Source organism: Passer montanus, unplaced genomic scaffold (genome assembly GCF_014805655.1).
Source record: "Passer montanus isolate IOZ18808 unplaced genomic scaffold, ASM1480565v1 scaffold162, whole genome shotgun sequence".
Classification (NCBI taxonomy): domain Eukaryota; kingdom Metazoa; phylum Chordata; class Aves; order Passeriformes; family Passeridae; genus Passer; species Passer montanus.
In genome coordinates, this window is record NW_024363383.1 from 42,828 (window position 1) to 58,319 (window position 15,492).

The window sequence follows — 15,492 nt, forward strand, 5'->3', positions numbered from 1 at the left end:
CTGCTTATAGGAACTGGACTTCACCTTGACTGGACGGTGAGGGATGCTGTAACAGTCCATGGATATTAACACTGTGGGGAAAAGAAAAATCTTTTAATTACAGTCTTTCTTAAAGAGATGCAGTATATAAAATGTTCCAGCTATATAAAAGGAGGACAACAGGAAGCAGCAGAAGTGGAGCAGGGACCCTGTGTGAGTCAGAAAGGGAAAAGAAAGAAGCTATGTAGTGGCTAAGGATCGATCCCTAGCCCCTCTCCCAGCAGGTTTAGTGCCCCCTGGAGCCTCCTGGTGCCTCTGCCTCATCTGAGATGTCACCCCAGCAGCCCAGCCAACTCCAGCACGTCCCCACCAGCACGTCCGGCCCTGCGGACCCGCTCTCGGCCATGCCCCCCTCCCTACCTGCAGCTGCGCCCAACTGGGCCCGGCGGGATTGGGCTGGGCTCGGCTGCGCTCGGCTGGGCTGGTCTTCGTTCGTCTCCATTCGGCTTTGTTGGGTTGCGCTCCGCTAGGTTCGGCTAGGCACTCATTGGTTCGGCTCCGTTCGGCTCGGTTCGGTTGTGCTCGGCACCGCTCAGTCCGCAGCCTCGGCTCGGCACCGCCGGAGGCGAGGGCTTGGTGGGCACAGTTGGACCGGTGGACGTGGAGCGGAGGGTGGCCGGTGGGCGCCGGAGCTGTCCGGAGGCCTTTCAGGCCCCCGACTCTGGAAAGGCGGCGGCATGTCGCGTTCTGGCAGGCCAGACTCTGCGCTGGCGTCCGCGGCGGGGCACGGCCTTGCCCCAGCGGGCCGGGGCTCTCCGCCCCACCCCGGGGGCAGCCGAGCACTGCTCGCCGCTGGTGGCTGCGGCGGCGGCCGGGGGCACCGGGGACGTGCGGTGAGAGTGCGGAACAACGAGTTCTTGCGGGCCGGACTCTTGGGGGTAGCTGGGATCCGCGGCAACCGGGGCTTACTTCGCATCCGGTGCGGGTCGCGGGCCCTACGCGGCTCTGCGGAGGAGTCCGGTGGGGGGGGAAGGAGGTTTGCCATCCGCGGGGCACGAGGCCCGTAAAGCTTCAGGGACCTCGCCTGAGACAGTTGCAGGGCAGCGCAGCTGAAGACGAGGTGGCCGTCTGCTCCAGGTCTGTCCTCGGATCTTGCTCAAAAACACGGCGCTGTTGAAACGAGACACTCAGATCAGCCGCTTGCTGACTGGTAGGAGTGTTCTCTCTGCAAATGTCCCCTGGAAGAAAAACTGCATCAAATCTTTTCATAGGACAGAAGGAGATGTGGTGAGGCGTTTTAGGAATTAACCTTTGACTTTCCTGCTTTCCTAGTCTGGCGTTCAGGGAGAGAGAGAGATGTCGTTGAAACCATTCACCTATCCATTGCCTGAAACAAGATTTCTACATGCTGGCAGGCATGTGTACAAATTTAAAATCCGGTATGGCAACTTCAGCAGGTATGTGTGTTAAAGCCAAGAAGTCAGCCTGCTGTTTGTTGGCTGCATGTGGCAGTGAGTTAATACAGGACCTTAGAACACAAAACACAAGTGGATAGAAAGTTCACCTGGAACAATCCTTGTGAATAAGGGATGTTTTTTAAGAGTAATAGATTAGGAATTAATCTACCTGCCGAGTATTTTTTCCTGTTTGGTGGGTATTATGTTTTGTTGCTGTTTAAACTCTTACTCGAAATGTAGCTTCATTGCGTCTTGACTGGGATGGTTCCAACTCTGTCTTTGTTTCACAGCTCTCCCAATTTTGGTCTCACTGAAAGCGCTGCCAAGGAGTCGGAGGTAGGAGCTGAGGCAGGTCCGTAGGACCTCAGATGGATGTTAGGCTGAGCAAACCATATGCTTGTTATGGGACTGAGAACATTTTGTCAAATGTAGCATTTCAAGTGTGAGTAATGGGGAACTTCCATGGAGAGTCTGAGTATAAAAAAAAAGACACAAATGAAAAGTGTTCCTCAACAGGCAACATTTAGTGTAGAAGAGTCATGCTTTTGTTTGAAATATTCCAAAGAAGCTACTGACTGTTAAAATTGGACAAATGGAAACTCCTGTTTGTTGAGCTAGTCGCACTCAATTCCTCTTTGATTCCTCTTCAGAGTCATTCTAGCAGGAGCTCTTTCCCAGGATTTTGGTCTCAGCCTCAAAACTGACCACCACTTTCAAGTTGTCAGGCTTGACTTAGCTGTTAATCCCTCTTGGTTTTTCAGGAGCTGTGGCAGTACTGGTGAGCTGGCTTGATGGAGGCTAATCTAATGCTGAATTGCACATGCTTTCCTTGCAACTGTGGAGCCAATGGGTGTTCTTTTAATGATGCCATTGCTTTGTGTCCAAGCACAAACTGGATGAGTTGTGTTGTTATCTTTTTCCAGAAGAAGGCCCCTGCCATGACTAAGAAATTGAAACAAATATACTGCCTGCTTAAAAATGCTCCTTCCTATTACATAATTTCTAAAAAAACTTCAAAGTACAGTAATAGCATTGAAAACCTTACTGAAGAAAATGTGCTGGTTTTAATTGATATGAAGAACTACAATTTTTTTTCAGTTTTGAAAATGTTGAAAGGTATTACTAGAAAAAGTTTTGTGTTTGTAGAGGAGGAGTTTGTTGGGGCTTAACTGCAGTTGGCTTATAACTGATTTGGATCAATATTCAGAGAAAGAGAAGTAGGTAAATGCTGTGTGTGTTTTGCTGGAAAAATTAAATTACATGCCTTAAATTTAAAACTTCTGAATTAAAAGCACACCCCCATTTTCCATAGTAATTCTTCTATGTTAATTCAAGATTAAGGTACTCATTCACCTAAATTTCTATAAGTCTGTCAGTGCAGTGCACTCTAAAATGGCAGGAGGGAGTGGGGAGAAGGGGACGAGGAATTGCAGAATATGTAGAACCTGGTCTTCCATGATTTATGCAAACTGTAAAGTAATGTTAATTTTTCCCCATGTCTTGAAAGTGTACTTAACAGTGGAATTGTGACTATGTTTTTAATTTTTTTTCTTTGTTTATTTTTTGGCCTCTTCAGGAAGTGATTCGTGTAATCCTTGGAAATCTTGATGATTTACATCCATTTTCTACAGACCACTTCACTGTCTTTCCATGTATCCTTTCTTTCCTACTCATAAAAGAAAAGATTCAATGACTTGTATCCTTTGGGCATAGCATAAGTCAACATTTATGTGTAGGAGTGTGCAGATCATTAGCTGGAGTAGAACTACTTCAATCTTTGCAGTTTGACATTGGCTGAAGGTATTGTGAGCACCTCAGGTGTTGCCTTCAGCAGAGAACTGATGTGATAAGAGTGTTTTGCAGTGTTTTCATCTAAGCAGCCCTGGGTTCCAGATTAGGTTTAGCCAGAGCAAACAAAGGTGTACATAAAGTGCCAGGAAGCCCACCTCATGCGCTCGGAAGCACAGCTGGTGCATTGTTCCCAAAGGTTCATGGAACATAAAACACTCCTTACAGGCCCAGCAATGCTGGCTTATGGGCAGGGAAACTCACAGTGCTGTTCTTGTTTGGTCCCTCAAGGTTAAACCACCAAGAGCCTTTGGTGATGGAGGGTGGGAGCAAGTGTGAGTCTGTACTCATGTCTGCCCAGAGTTGGCTGAGAGAAGCAAAAAGTACTTCACAGAGTGAGCTTTACAAGAAGCAGTAGTTGAGCTAAGATAATTGGAAGTCAAGGCAGGCTTTTGAACACACAAAGCCTGCAGGATTATCATCCAGTTGTCCTGGTCCCCTCTTCAGTCCTTGAAGCCTGGAAACAATTGTGAAGCAAATGTCATTGGCGCCATAGTCACCTTAATGCACTCATGCTTCTCACTCCTCGGGGACCAGTCAGCAGATCTTTTCTGTCTTCCCTAAAGTTTGCAGAGGCGTTGAGCTACTGTCAGTCTGGCCTGCTGTCCACAGGCAGTGCTGTAAAAGCTGTGTGCAATTGCATAGCATAGTCATATAGAAGCACAAGTTTTGAGAAGTGTTGTTTCCTGGGATTTCACTTTTGATACAGAAGTGCTGAGGCATTTGAGATTGGATTATTCTAGCTAGCAGCTGTACTACAGATACCTCCTCTTTCTAGGTGTTTTATCATCAGGATGCATAAGTGGCCTTCCATTTTCTTTCTTCTGGCTTGTGCAACTGGAATGGCACAAGAATTTAGTCGTGTCTGCTACCTATTCTGCAGATTTTTAATTTAAAGCAACAATAACTTGATAAAAGAGATGGTAACTGTTAATATTTCTGTTGTAGTTGCTGTTGTGTATTAGGTTGAGAAGTTACTCTCCTGAGGCTTTTATTGAAAAGTAATTCAGTTAAATGTTAGCATTTTCTGGTTCTAAAGGTGTGTCAGTTTTTGGATCAGATCTGGCATCATTTCCTGTGATTCTGAGTGCGCAGGAGTAATTAATACCTCTGAGGTGTTCCCCTCCTGTCTTAGAAGACTGCATTATGCCTCCTAATAGCAGGGATGAACGAGGCCGTCCTCTTTCTCTCTCTGAAGCAGGTACATACGACAGCAACTTACTTGTGTTGGAGTCAAGAAGATAAGGTAGCCGAGAGCATCATAATACAGGAGACACCCAATCCAACCAACATTATTAGTTTGCTCTTAATCTCAGCCAGTTCTGTCTGTATGTTGAAGAGTGTTTGGTTTACAAACTTGTATTTCTAGAACTTGTAAGTCCATCCACATGCTTAGCCAGCACTGGACCTGGAAGAGAACTGTGAGCTCACAGGCCTGGCATGAGGAGTTGTCTTACAGTTCAGGTGTGTTGGGCTCCTCTCTGTAGAGTGACAGAGTGTCTTTATTAATCACCAGCGATGAGTCTCTCAAGCCAAAAATCAGGGAATTTCAGTCCTTAAAGGAACTGATCATATCAATGTTTCATCATTTTCTGTCCCTGAAATGTTAGTTTCTGCTAGCAAATGAGGACTAACAGTATTCATTTTACCTGTTTCTCTCTGAAATCAGAGGTGTGTGAGGAGACTTAAGTCCAGCACCATTTGACCTTCCAAGTAGAAGCTCCTGGATGTCAGAACTGCACTCACATGAAGGAATGGCTGTAACCATGGTGGTTGTGATGTTAATTATCTTTTTTCCTCCCATTTTTGACTGTAAAGGAAATTTAATGATGCTGCTTCTATGAATCCAAATACTTTTTAATTTTAAATAAAATTTTAAAATAATTCCTTTTTAATTAGGAAGACTTATTGAAGGGTTTTTTATTTATAGGTTTGGAAGAGCCTGGCATGGTTTTTTGCAGGAGTACTGAAGGCAAGCACAGTCAAGGGAACAGAACATTATTAATAGGGGTGACTGATGGGACAGTGTGGATAAATAAACCTGGATAAGTGTTTCCTGTAGTGTGTAACTAGTGCAGTTTCACAAGTTCATAGTAACAGGTTGTTTTTGCTCCCTTGTGCTCATGTGCAGTGTGCTGTAACTTTTGAAGCTTTAGAAGATATTGTCAGGACTCGTGCTCCTTTGAAATGTTAGTGTTATGTTTTCAAGTCTTACCATTCTTCTCAGATTTGAGTAAATGGGAGCAAGTATCAAAGATGAAATTCAAACATGAGAATGTCCATCTTGTGCCTTATCCCTACATTTGTACGTTGTATCTAGAATTGATCTCATTTCAGCGAAACGTATCTTGTGGTAAGTCACTGTGATTATTTTTATGTGTTTGGGTAATTTCTGTAAACATCTGTGGTCTATGTCTTGCTTTTCTCTTTTCCTTTGCCTACTGTATCTGAATCAGAGAGAGCAAAACTGCATGTGGGACGCCTGTACTGTGAATTTGAAATAGTGCTTAACAGGGTGTTCCTTATTGTCTCATATTGCTTTTCTAAAATTTTCTAAAATTCCAACCACCAGTAACTCTGTAGCTGGTATTTTCATGAAGCTATGCCCAGTGGCTCCCAACCTTCATTTTTTAATGTCAGTCAGTGGGCTGGAGCCAGCACATCCTTGTATATGGGACACATGTTTTTCTTCCTTGTGCATGACGACATTTGTTGACATAGAATGTCACACTCTTTGTTGCTATTTTCCTAATGAAATAATGGATTTTTGTAAAAAAGACAGTAATCATGGTAGTAATGTCTTTTATATAATTAGCAAACATTTTCACCTCAACAGTGTGTCATTTTCCAGGTTTTCTATGAATTCTCTGAACAACCTCAAACCACAGCTAAGGCCTCTGTGGGACTCTACATTTAAACTCCCCTGTTGTGAAAACTGAGTATTCATACTGTTTCCTGTTGTGATTATCAGGCTCTGGAAAAACTTACTGTTTTTCTTTCATGACTGCCTAGCAGATCGTGGGATCTTTTTAAGATGGCCAGCTAGTAATTTCTTAGTCTTGCCTATTTGCATTTCCTGTCGAACATCCCATGTTTGTATGTAAAGACTTCTAACCATGGACAGTTCACTCACTTCCCTGCACACCTGCTACAGTATTTAATTGCCGTATCCAGATAGTTATACGGCATTGATATTCTGAAATTAGGAACAGTGTAAGGTACTGTTACTTTCAGACTTATGTCTCAAATTTCTCTTGGTGGGGATTTTTCTTCAGAGAAATACGTGTGAATCCCATACATCCTACAGCTGGACAGTATTCTCCAGAGGCTGTGTTCCAAATGTCCTTGCATCTTCCATCTGGTGCTCAAAGCACAGTGAGATGCTAACTGTTCTTCAGGCCCTTCTCTTCTGAAGATGCCTTTGACTTCTTTAAGACAAGTAATTGTCCCATCCCATTGATATCTGGTGTTCATAGCCAGGAATTCTGGTTCAGAAAGAGCTATATTTGAACATTTTTTATTTCACTGTATCATATGCAGGTCCAGAGTATTTCACAGTAGTTTATCTTGCTCCTGGAGGAGAAATTGCAGTGCAAAAATGTATTTTTCAATTGGTTAAAGAAAGTTGAGTCTAAATACTCACCAAGTTTTATACCTCTGTTGCAGGTGAAGAAGTAAACAAGGGCAGTGATGAGCTTGTAAGCTGTGCATTTGGTTTTGTTTTGTTGTTTAATTTATGTTCTAAGTATTCTTGAGAAGCAGAATATATGCCTTTAGGCAATGCTAGAGTTCTCCTACCACTAGGAGTTAGGCAGTGTAAAGTGGCACTGAATTCTCACCTAGAACCATCCAAAGGGAGAGGCATTCTTCTGACAGTTCTGCTGGGCTTGGAAAGCAGTCCTATATCAGGACCTAAGAGCCTGCTGCCTTCAGTTTAATGGATTTTCTGCAAGCCTGACTGAGGGAGCTGTCCAGTGTTTTCATCAGTGGAGGTTGTGAGGTTTCATCTGTGAGGTTGATATTGCTGAGTATTTAAGTAGTTCCGTAGGTACTGTGTCATAAACAGCAAAGTTATGCTTATTTGAGAAGTTTTTGTGTAATGAGAGCTCAGGATAGATTTATTTTCAATATAGGTAAGTGTCTGAAGTGAATTAATGAAGAATAATCCAAATTCCCCCAAGGAAGTGTCCAAATTCCACTAAGGAATTTTTTCTATCTCTGCAATCCTGCTATTTACATTCCTTGGCAATCCTCTGAAAATGGAGGAAATAGGATAACCTAGAAAGAAATACTTTGTTTAAAACTGTTCAGCATCATTCTCTGGCTGACCTCCCAGTGCTTGTTTTAGTCCTGACTCCTTTTTTTGTTTTCAGAGTGTAAGCAGGAACAATTTTTGCAAAATATGAATGTAACTAAGAATTTTGTTCTAAAATAGAAAAGTCAAAATCAATTGTTACCAATACCAAATTTGCAATGCTTTGAAGGTCAGGAGAAGAAACGAAATGTCAGAAAGTACTGCAATGAAAGAAGCAGTGAAGAGGAGAAGAGTGGAAGTCAGAGATGATACCTCATGCCCACAGTCATGTATGGACGGGTAGGTTGACTCCAAAAGAGTCTCCCAGGACACATATTAATATTTTTAATGTCTCTTGTACCTTCTTCATGCTTCATTTCTGTGCAATTCTTTACCCCATTTTCCTTCTTCCTTTTCTTCCATGGCTAACAGAATCTAAGCATCATTGCTCATATTGGAAAAAAAGTGGTCCTGTACTTTCCAAGTTCCCATACTATTGACCAGAGCTCTGCCTGTTTACGTCCTCTGTGTTCACATCACTTTTTGAGTCTCGGTGAGGTGATAGCTCAGCGGCTAGAACAGTGCACTGGCTTGCACACCTGAGTCCAGGACAGCAAGGGAAGAACTGGAACCAGTTTTCCACCTGCCTCCCAGCCTGCTCCATTAAGCCAGCTGATAAATGCTGCCATCTTGGCTTGAGGCTGATGACATGATGCCTTGGAACTTGCTCTTTTCCAAGTGCTTTAAAGTCTCATGAAATTGCACATGTTGTGTGTATACATGAGTATTCTCACACAACTTCACCATATGTTTCTTTGGTAGCTAAACTTCTCATGGTGATTCCCAAGTAGATCTCTATCTCTGAATTTTACACGTGGTTGAGGTTGGACAGGTCCTTTGATATCATCAAGTTCAGACCCCTCCTGCTCAAGCAGGGTCACCCAAAGCAAGTTCCCTCAGGTCTTGAGTAGACTCTGAGGGTGGAACCACCACAACTGTGGAGAGCCACTTGCAGCCACTTGTATGACCACAGTTCTAGTAAAAAAGGGTTTTCTTGTATTCAAATTTAATTTTGTGTTTCGCAGTCTGTGCCCTTTGCCTCTTGTCCTGCAGAAGACAAGAGGGTTGAGGAGAACCTGGCTCTCTGTTCTTCATTTCCTCCCATCAGGTGTATATTGGTAAGATCCCATCCAAGCTTTCTCCAGACTAAACAGCCTCATCTCTCAAAGCTTCTCCACTTGAAAAAAAATTTGCCAATCCCATCATCATGTTTGCATATGACCCTTTGCTGTGAGTCTCAGTCAGGTACAGGGATTTCTGGTCCAGACTGGGGCTGAGGGGCCTCAGAAGCCTTGAGCAGAGGGGAGAGATCACTGCTTGGAGGGCAGTGGTTTGGCAGAGCTCTTCCTAATTCAGCTCAGGGTGAATCACTCAGCTCAGCTGAATCACCCTTCCACATGAGGGTATATGGCTAGCTCTTTGCTAACCTTGTCGTTAGTTCTTGACTACCTCTCAGATACCCAGTGTTACTTACAGGCTGGCAGGCTTCTTTCTTCTTAGAGTGTATTTTTTTAAAAGAAGAAAATATATACCTATGCTGAATCCTCACAAGTTTGTGGCAAACAGTCCTGTATCCATCAGTGATCAGAAGTGTTTATGCCTACCTTTCCCCTCCCATGTACAGACTATATCCAGTCATCTACCTTGGTGCCTTATATCCTGCCCAATTCCCAAGTGTGTTTCATTCAGAGATATTAACAAAGTCTGAAGTCAGTTATTTTCCTGCTCATGCAAATGTACTCCTTTAATCCCACCCCTATCCCCCTGGCCTGTTTCTACTCACAGTACAACTGTTGGATATGAGGGAGGAATGAGCCCAGGATTCAGAATGCTTTTTTATTTCTTTCAGGCAAAGACACAAGTTGTAGATTAATAAAATACAAGGTCAAAAAGGGCTATTTCATGATCCAGTCTGGCAGTTCTCTCTAGGTCCTGAATCTTGCCACAGCAGTTATGATTAGAATAACCCGTAATTCTTAAGTGTATGCTTGAATTCCAAATCAAATTGGCGAGCACTAGCTTCAAGCCTTCTGTCATTTTTTTCCAGTTACACTGTTAGACTGAAGAGCTTATTCAGGCTGAGCATCTTCCCTGCCCCAGGACAGAGTGTGTCTGCTGTAATGAGACCAGCTCTTTGTCTTCTTTCTGGAAAAGCTCCTTTGCTCCCAAGTCTTGGGGGATTTGGGTTTTCTTGGGGTGCTACTGAGTGTTGAGAAATCACAATCACCAAGTGGCACTCCCAGTGATTCGGATCACCTCAAGTGAAGCCAAGATGGTTTTTCTGAACATGCATTCCTTCATACTTCCCCATATGGAGTTTCCTCTGGCATTTTAATGCTCCATGACCAAGTCTTGCAAGATCTTTCTGTGGTTCTTTGCTACCTGCCCTTGTAACCTTGTAGGATTCACAAGCTTTCTCAGCTATCTGCTCATCCCCCTTTCCATGTAACACTTTTTCTCTTTAACTGCTTGTTTGTCATTTTAGAAAAGCAGAATGAGTGCATATTTTCATTTTTAAGGAAGACTTTGAAACATGAGTACAAATATATATTTGTACTCATATTTAATATAATAATATAATATAAAATATATATAATATAAATAATATAATATAAAAAATATATTAAGGAATATATATCTTGTTGAGTAGAGTCCTACTAAAGTCCTGGTTTCTGGTGAAGTAGTTGGAGTGGCTGATTCCTTTTTGTGACTTTTTGCAAACTCAGTTTTTACTTACTTTTCTTTAGAACTGGAGCTGACTGTGTTCACCACATAAATAAAGCAGAGCAAGGATTTGAAAAGGTAAGCTACAGAATATTCAGAAAGAGACAACAGCACCTATTTAGTCCTGGACCCTTACAGTGGCAAGCATAAAAATACCTGCAGGTAATTTGTCCCCTTTTCCCTGCATCACCCTCATAATTTTTGACATTTTTGACTCCTCACCAGACTTAGCAAAGGAATGAGTTATATTTTTTCGAGATGACACAAACTTTTCTGATTGTCAAGCTACAAGCTCGGGGGTAAGCTCAGCCTCTGAGAGGTGAGCCTGAGGGATGCCTTGCCTTTTCTCCAGGACTCCAGTCCTCTGTCATCTCACATGCCCCTTTATAGAGAACTTCACAAAGGGCCAACAGTGAGTGCTGGCATCTTGTCGCTGGCTTTGTTGTGACCATGTGCCACTCCCCACCAGTGTCCCTCTCTCTACTGATGGCTGTGCAGGCATCACCCTGTTTCTGAAACAGTGCCATGCCTTTTCTTACTATGTCAGTAGAAGGCAAATTCATTACAGGATTGTTCCAGAGGGATTGGCTGTTGCTCTCTGTTCTCCAAAGACCTTGTTAGGAGAAGAAGATGCTTTTTCTTCTAGCCCACAGGCTCCAAGCCTGCTCAGATAGAACTGCTCTTAGTGACACCCTAACACCCGTGTCCTCCTGGATGTCGCACATCCTTCCAAATGCACTTCATATATTTTCTAGATACCACATTCTAAATTTAATTCAAATCCCTACCACACTATCACCTTCCTGGCTTTTTCCCTCTCTCTAACCTTTTGGAAGAGAGTTTTTTTTCAAGGAGGCAAACACATTTCTCTTGGGTTTGCTCACAAAGGAAGCCCAAAACATTCTTTCAGAACAGGGTTTTTCGACAAGTTTGTTGGATTTGCAGGATAGGAAGAAGACTGCCTAGTAACTGCTTGGGAGCATTCAGTAAAGAATAACTTACCTAAAACAAGCAGGTTTATTTGTCTCTAAAATTTGTATCCATTTTTTTCCCCCTCTGCTCATCTTTGCAGTATAAGTGACAGGTCTCTACACATGCCCTCTGGCTTCTTTCCTCAGGTACTCCAAACACTGTTGGTGAGATAAGGATAATTTTCTGAAAGATGCTTTTTTATTCTCCACTTTACTATAATCAATGTCTCCAGAATTCCTCTGTTGTTTGTACAGTTTTCAAGACATTAGAGTCCTTGAATGCTGAAGCTCTAGGTTAGCAGCTTGGACCCTGAGAAACAGTATGACAGGTGGCAGAGGTTACTCTTAAGTTCTTGTGTTAACTAATGTGGGAGGGCATGTCTTGAGCACTTTTCAGGTAAACTGTAACTGTGATGCAAAAATAACTCAGCAAATACCAACTCAGGTGAGAAGAACCTTCTCTGGAACAGCTGCTTGTGACATCATGACTTGTCCTCAAAATTGCATTAGTTAAGGCACTGTTAAACTGAGAGGGTTGTCTAGACACAGACTGTTCTGTTGATGAGCACCAGAGCAGGTGTCACAAGTACTGTGTGAAATCATGGGCAGAAGTCCTCTTATTAATTCCTAACATGCATTTTTAGAAGATAAAAGCCAAATATTTCTGTGACATGCTTTCCATTTGGGTTTTGTTTGGTTTTTTTTTTCTTTTAATTCAGGATGAGAAGAAAGATTAGGTTTAGGATAAAAATATGTCAGTAGATCCTGTATTTTATTGGAGTTTTTCTGGTTGTTCTTCCAAGGCTCTTTCTCAGTTTATCAACAGTGTATGGCTTTGGTTTCAAATCCACCTGGTATTTTATAATGCTTCTCAAAATGGGAAGGCTTTCGTTAAACAGGAAGGAAATCTGTCTACGTAGTACGTGTGGGATTGACTTAGGGATGTAGGATTCGGAATGAGGAGCAATAAGTGCCACAGGCACATGACTGTTCAATGGATTGCATTTTCAGCTGTCGTCCAAATGTCTCCCAGGCCTGTGATGGTGACATCTGGTCAGGATGAATGTGGTCAAACCTGCACGTCTTTCCACTTACACAGTACACCAGTGAGAGTCAAAAGAAAGAAAGAGACTCAGCCTGTCGCTCCAGAGAATTTTCCTAACTTAGTTAATGCTCTCAGACTAAACTGCAAAGATCTCAGGCTATGAGAGTTTTTTAATTTTGTGTTAAACTGAGCTTAGATGTGGCGTTTGGGGATGGTTTAGTGATAGCATTGGCAGTGTCCAGTTAGCAGCTGGACTCAATCTTACAGGGCTTTTCCAACCTAAATGGTTCTGAGATTAGTGCAAGGGAAATACCATTAGGACCTGTCATTGTTTTAGGGTTTACTCTCTTTTAGAAGCTTATCTGCTGATTTTGCAGTTTTTCTATATGCTTATTTTGTTTTGTGTGGTACTTTGTGTTGTTGATCACCTTCCTAATGGGTATTCCTGGCCCACCTCTTGCTTCTGGAATTTTTCATTTTTGTCCCTTCCAAATTAAGTCTGTGTCCCAGGACTACGTTTTAGAAGGATGAATGTCCAGGGGCTGCATTGTCCAGTGACTGTCGTGTCCCAAAATTCTTCTGATCATGTTTTTTGAAATCTCTGTCTATTCCATAGCTACTATTAGTTCACTATCTGGTATGCTTCAATCTTTTAAATAAATTATAGCTTTATGTTATGTCCTGATGAAGGAGGTGTAAAAATACCTTGGTGAAGTCCTCATCATAACATAAAAAATCCCCAAATGAAACCACACAACAAAGAGCGTAGACCTTGCTTTTTGATACTTTTAGGAAGCAAGCTAACAAAAATCTCTGTACAATAGAATTTAGCATTATGTAACAGTTCTTGGGTTCCTTTTCCTTTTAGAATTCCTCCAAAGCAAATGAGCTTGAGTTCAGCCCAGCATCCCTTACTAAAGACTGTGACCAACTGAGTTTCTGTGAGTAAGAAATTCCTGGTTTCCACTGAGTTTCATTCCCCTAGATACGCAGGGAGTGTGTAGAGAGCAAGGTTATGGTTTTGTTCTTGCTGCTGTTTCTTATAGGGGGGCCTGTGGAATTTGGCCTTGAACAAAAAAGAGTAGCCAGTCAGGCCAAGGGTGCAGTGCAGCTGCTGCAGCAAATGGACCAAACAGGAAAAAAAGGAAACATGAAGTCAGAAGGAAGAGGCCTCTCACAGTTCTGGAGAAGGTACTAATCCTACACTGATGAGCAGAGGCAGTCCTGGCTCTGTCCAAGACTGTGTCAAAGGCTGATTCTGGCACTGCCAGGTTGTTGTCCATAATTTTGAAGGATAGAGACATCTTTTCTGTGGTTAAACCAAAGTCTCCCAAGGCAAAAAAAAAAGTATGTCATTTTATCTCATGCTAAGGGGCAGCGTTACCACTAAATGTTTCTCTTCTGAGCTGTGTTTGGGAAAAACTCCTGATGAGAGAGGGTCACTAAACCTCCATCACAGCCCTTATACAATTTGGCTTTTCTCAGCTGAGAAGTGCCAGTGTCTTCCTGGATGGATCTTCAGTCCCATGAAGCTGCATGTGACCTTTATTTGGCCATTGAGCAAATCTGGACTTAGACTCCCAAAGGCACCATTTTAAATGGAAATCAGTGTCACTGTTCAGACACCTGCTGGCTGGCCAAAGGAGTTCTCTCATGCTGCTGAGGCTGGATCCTGTGGGTGCCATCCATCACTGCACAGAACCAGGTGGATATTGGCAGCTGCTGGTTTTTGTTTTGGTTTGGTTTGTTGTTTTTTTTTTTTAAATAATACTCCTTGTTAATTGTAATGTGTGCTGTTCCTTTAATGACTGAGACCAGACCATTACTGCACAAGTTATTCATTGTTTCCTCTATTTTTTCAGTTTCCCTCTGTTTTGTTGTTTTGTTTTGTTGTTTACTGGCATTGTGTCCTTCTGTTGGACGAAAATTAGCTTTTTTTTCCCCAATATTCAGAGAAGTATTTTAAGTCTAATGTGCTCTTCTTGTTGTTACTGTTTCCCCAGCATCATCTTTTCGCCACTACAACATCTTTTTGGTGGAAAAAACTGACCTGGAAGTACTAATTGTTGTGGAAAGGTAGATTTGTAGTATGACTGTTGGGTTGCAGTATTTCTTCTGTAATTCAGCTTTTCACATTGCTTGTCTCAGCTATTAAATGCTTTAAATTAAATTCTACTTTGCTAATGTTTTCAAAGTAACATTTTGTTGGGTTAGAACAATGTGGGGTTTTTCTTCACATCTTAGAGGTTTTGGAATAGAGCAAGAAACTTTAAGATTTTGATGCTTAAGTGTCATAAATTGTGAATTTCACATTATGTGGTATTCTAATAAAACAAGCATGAATTTGGAACTGTGTGTTGTTTTAATCAGACTTACCCATGTAGAAGATATTCTTTCCCTCAAAGAAGCAGCAGGGGTTTCTAGTATTATATGGACTTCAGTACTATGCTTCACAGCTTTACAAAGGTCAAAGTGAAACATTTTGCATTAGATGCTGCCGCTACACTACAACTTGGATAATTATTTATGCATTCAATATGTAATAGGTTGAGGTTGGAATTGAAGATTTCAGACATGCCAAGGCCACACTCAGGCAGCTTTTTGTTTTTATGTATGCTTTTTAAATGATCTATCATTCTTGAACGACCCTCTGAGTAGGGCAGCTGGCTATAGGTGACTCTGCTTGGGCAACGGCTTGGGCCCAATGGCCTCCAGAGTTTTCTGCCACCCTTGGCCATAGTGTGAGATGAGGAAGTGTTTCCCAAGAGAGTTTCTTTTCCTTGTTAAAACGTTTGTGTCTTGACCCATGAGTGTTTTCTCACATTTGCCTTTGTGACTCTCTCTCTTGTCCCCCTGAAGGAGTGGGAATGGGCAGCAGGATGGGAGGGTCACCTGCCAGCCAAGGCCACCCCCTCCCACCCCTGAAGAGACTGCAATCTGCAGAGAAGCCAGGTGGGAGCACTGGCAAGGGAAGAGCCCACACTGTACACAGACCCTGTACCCTGCACTTGGCTAATGGCATTGAGTGTGACTTGCAGCTGTAATGGGCAGGAGGAGAGAAGTCTGAGGGAAAGCTGAGCCTTTGAAAGGCAGGAAGGAAGACTGGCCCACTTC

The 15,492-nt window shown here is 42.6% G+C and overlaps 1 protein-coding gene across 2 annotated transcripts; it reads left to right on the forward strand.

The window, feature by feature from the left end:
* The first annotated feature begins 551 nt into the window (after positions 1-551).
* On the forward strand, positions 552-14,700 carry MAJIN (membrane anchored junction protein). 2 transcript variants are annotated; one of them, XM_039703358.1, is made up of 11 exons: positions 552-615; positions 1,312-1,436; positions 1,727-1,772; positions 3,013-3,088; positions 5,512-5,637; positions 6,951-6,982; positions 7,769-7,878; positions 10,386-10,440; positions 13,247-13,319; positions 13,425-13,569; positions 14,382-14,700. In XM_039703358.1, exons 2-11 carry the CDS (start codon positions 1,336-1,338, stop codon positions 14,425-14,427), a joined length of 810 nt encoding a protein of 269 aa, XP_039559292.1. In that variant the 5' UTR covers positions 552-615; positions 1,312-1,335; the 3' UTR covers positions 14,428-14,700. The 2 variants fall into 2 exon arrangements, with proteins under 2 accessions (XP_039559292.1, XP_039559291.1); XM_039703357.1 differs by lacking the exon at positions 552-615 and adding an exon at positions 684-872.
* Positions 14,701-15,492: the final 792 nt, after the last annotated feature.

Coding starts and splice junctions, on each gene's coding strand:
- MAJIN (XM_039703357.1), top strand. CDS start 717: ATGTCGCGTTCTGGCAGGCCAGACTCTGCGCTGGCGTCCGCGGCGGGG. Junction 1,773..3,012: donor GCGCTGCCAAGGAGTCGGAG/GTAGGAGCTGAG, acceptor TGGCCTCTTCAG/GAAGTGATTCGTGTAATCCT. Junction 6,983..7,768: donor ACAAGGGCAGTGATGAGCTT/GTAAGCTGTGCA, acceptor AATGCTTTGAAG/GTCAGGAGAAGAAACGAAAT.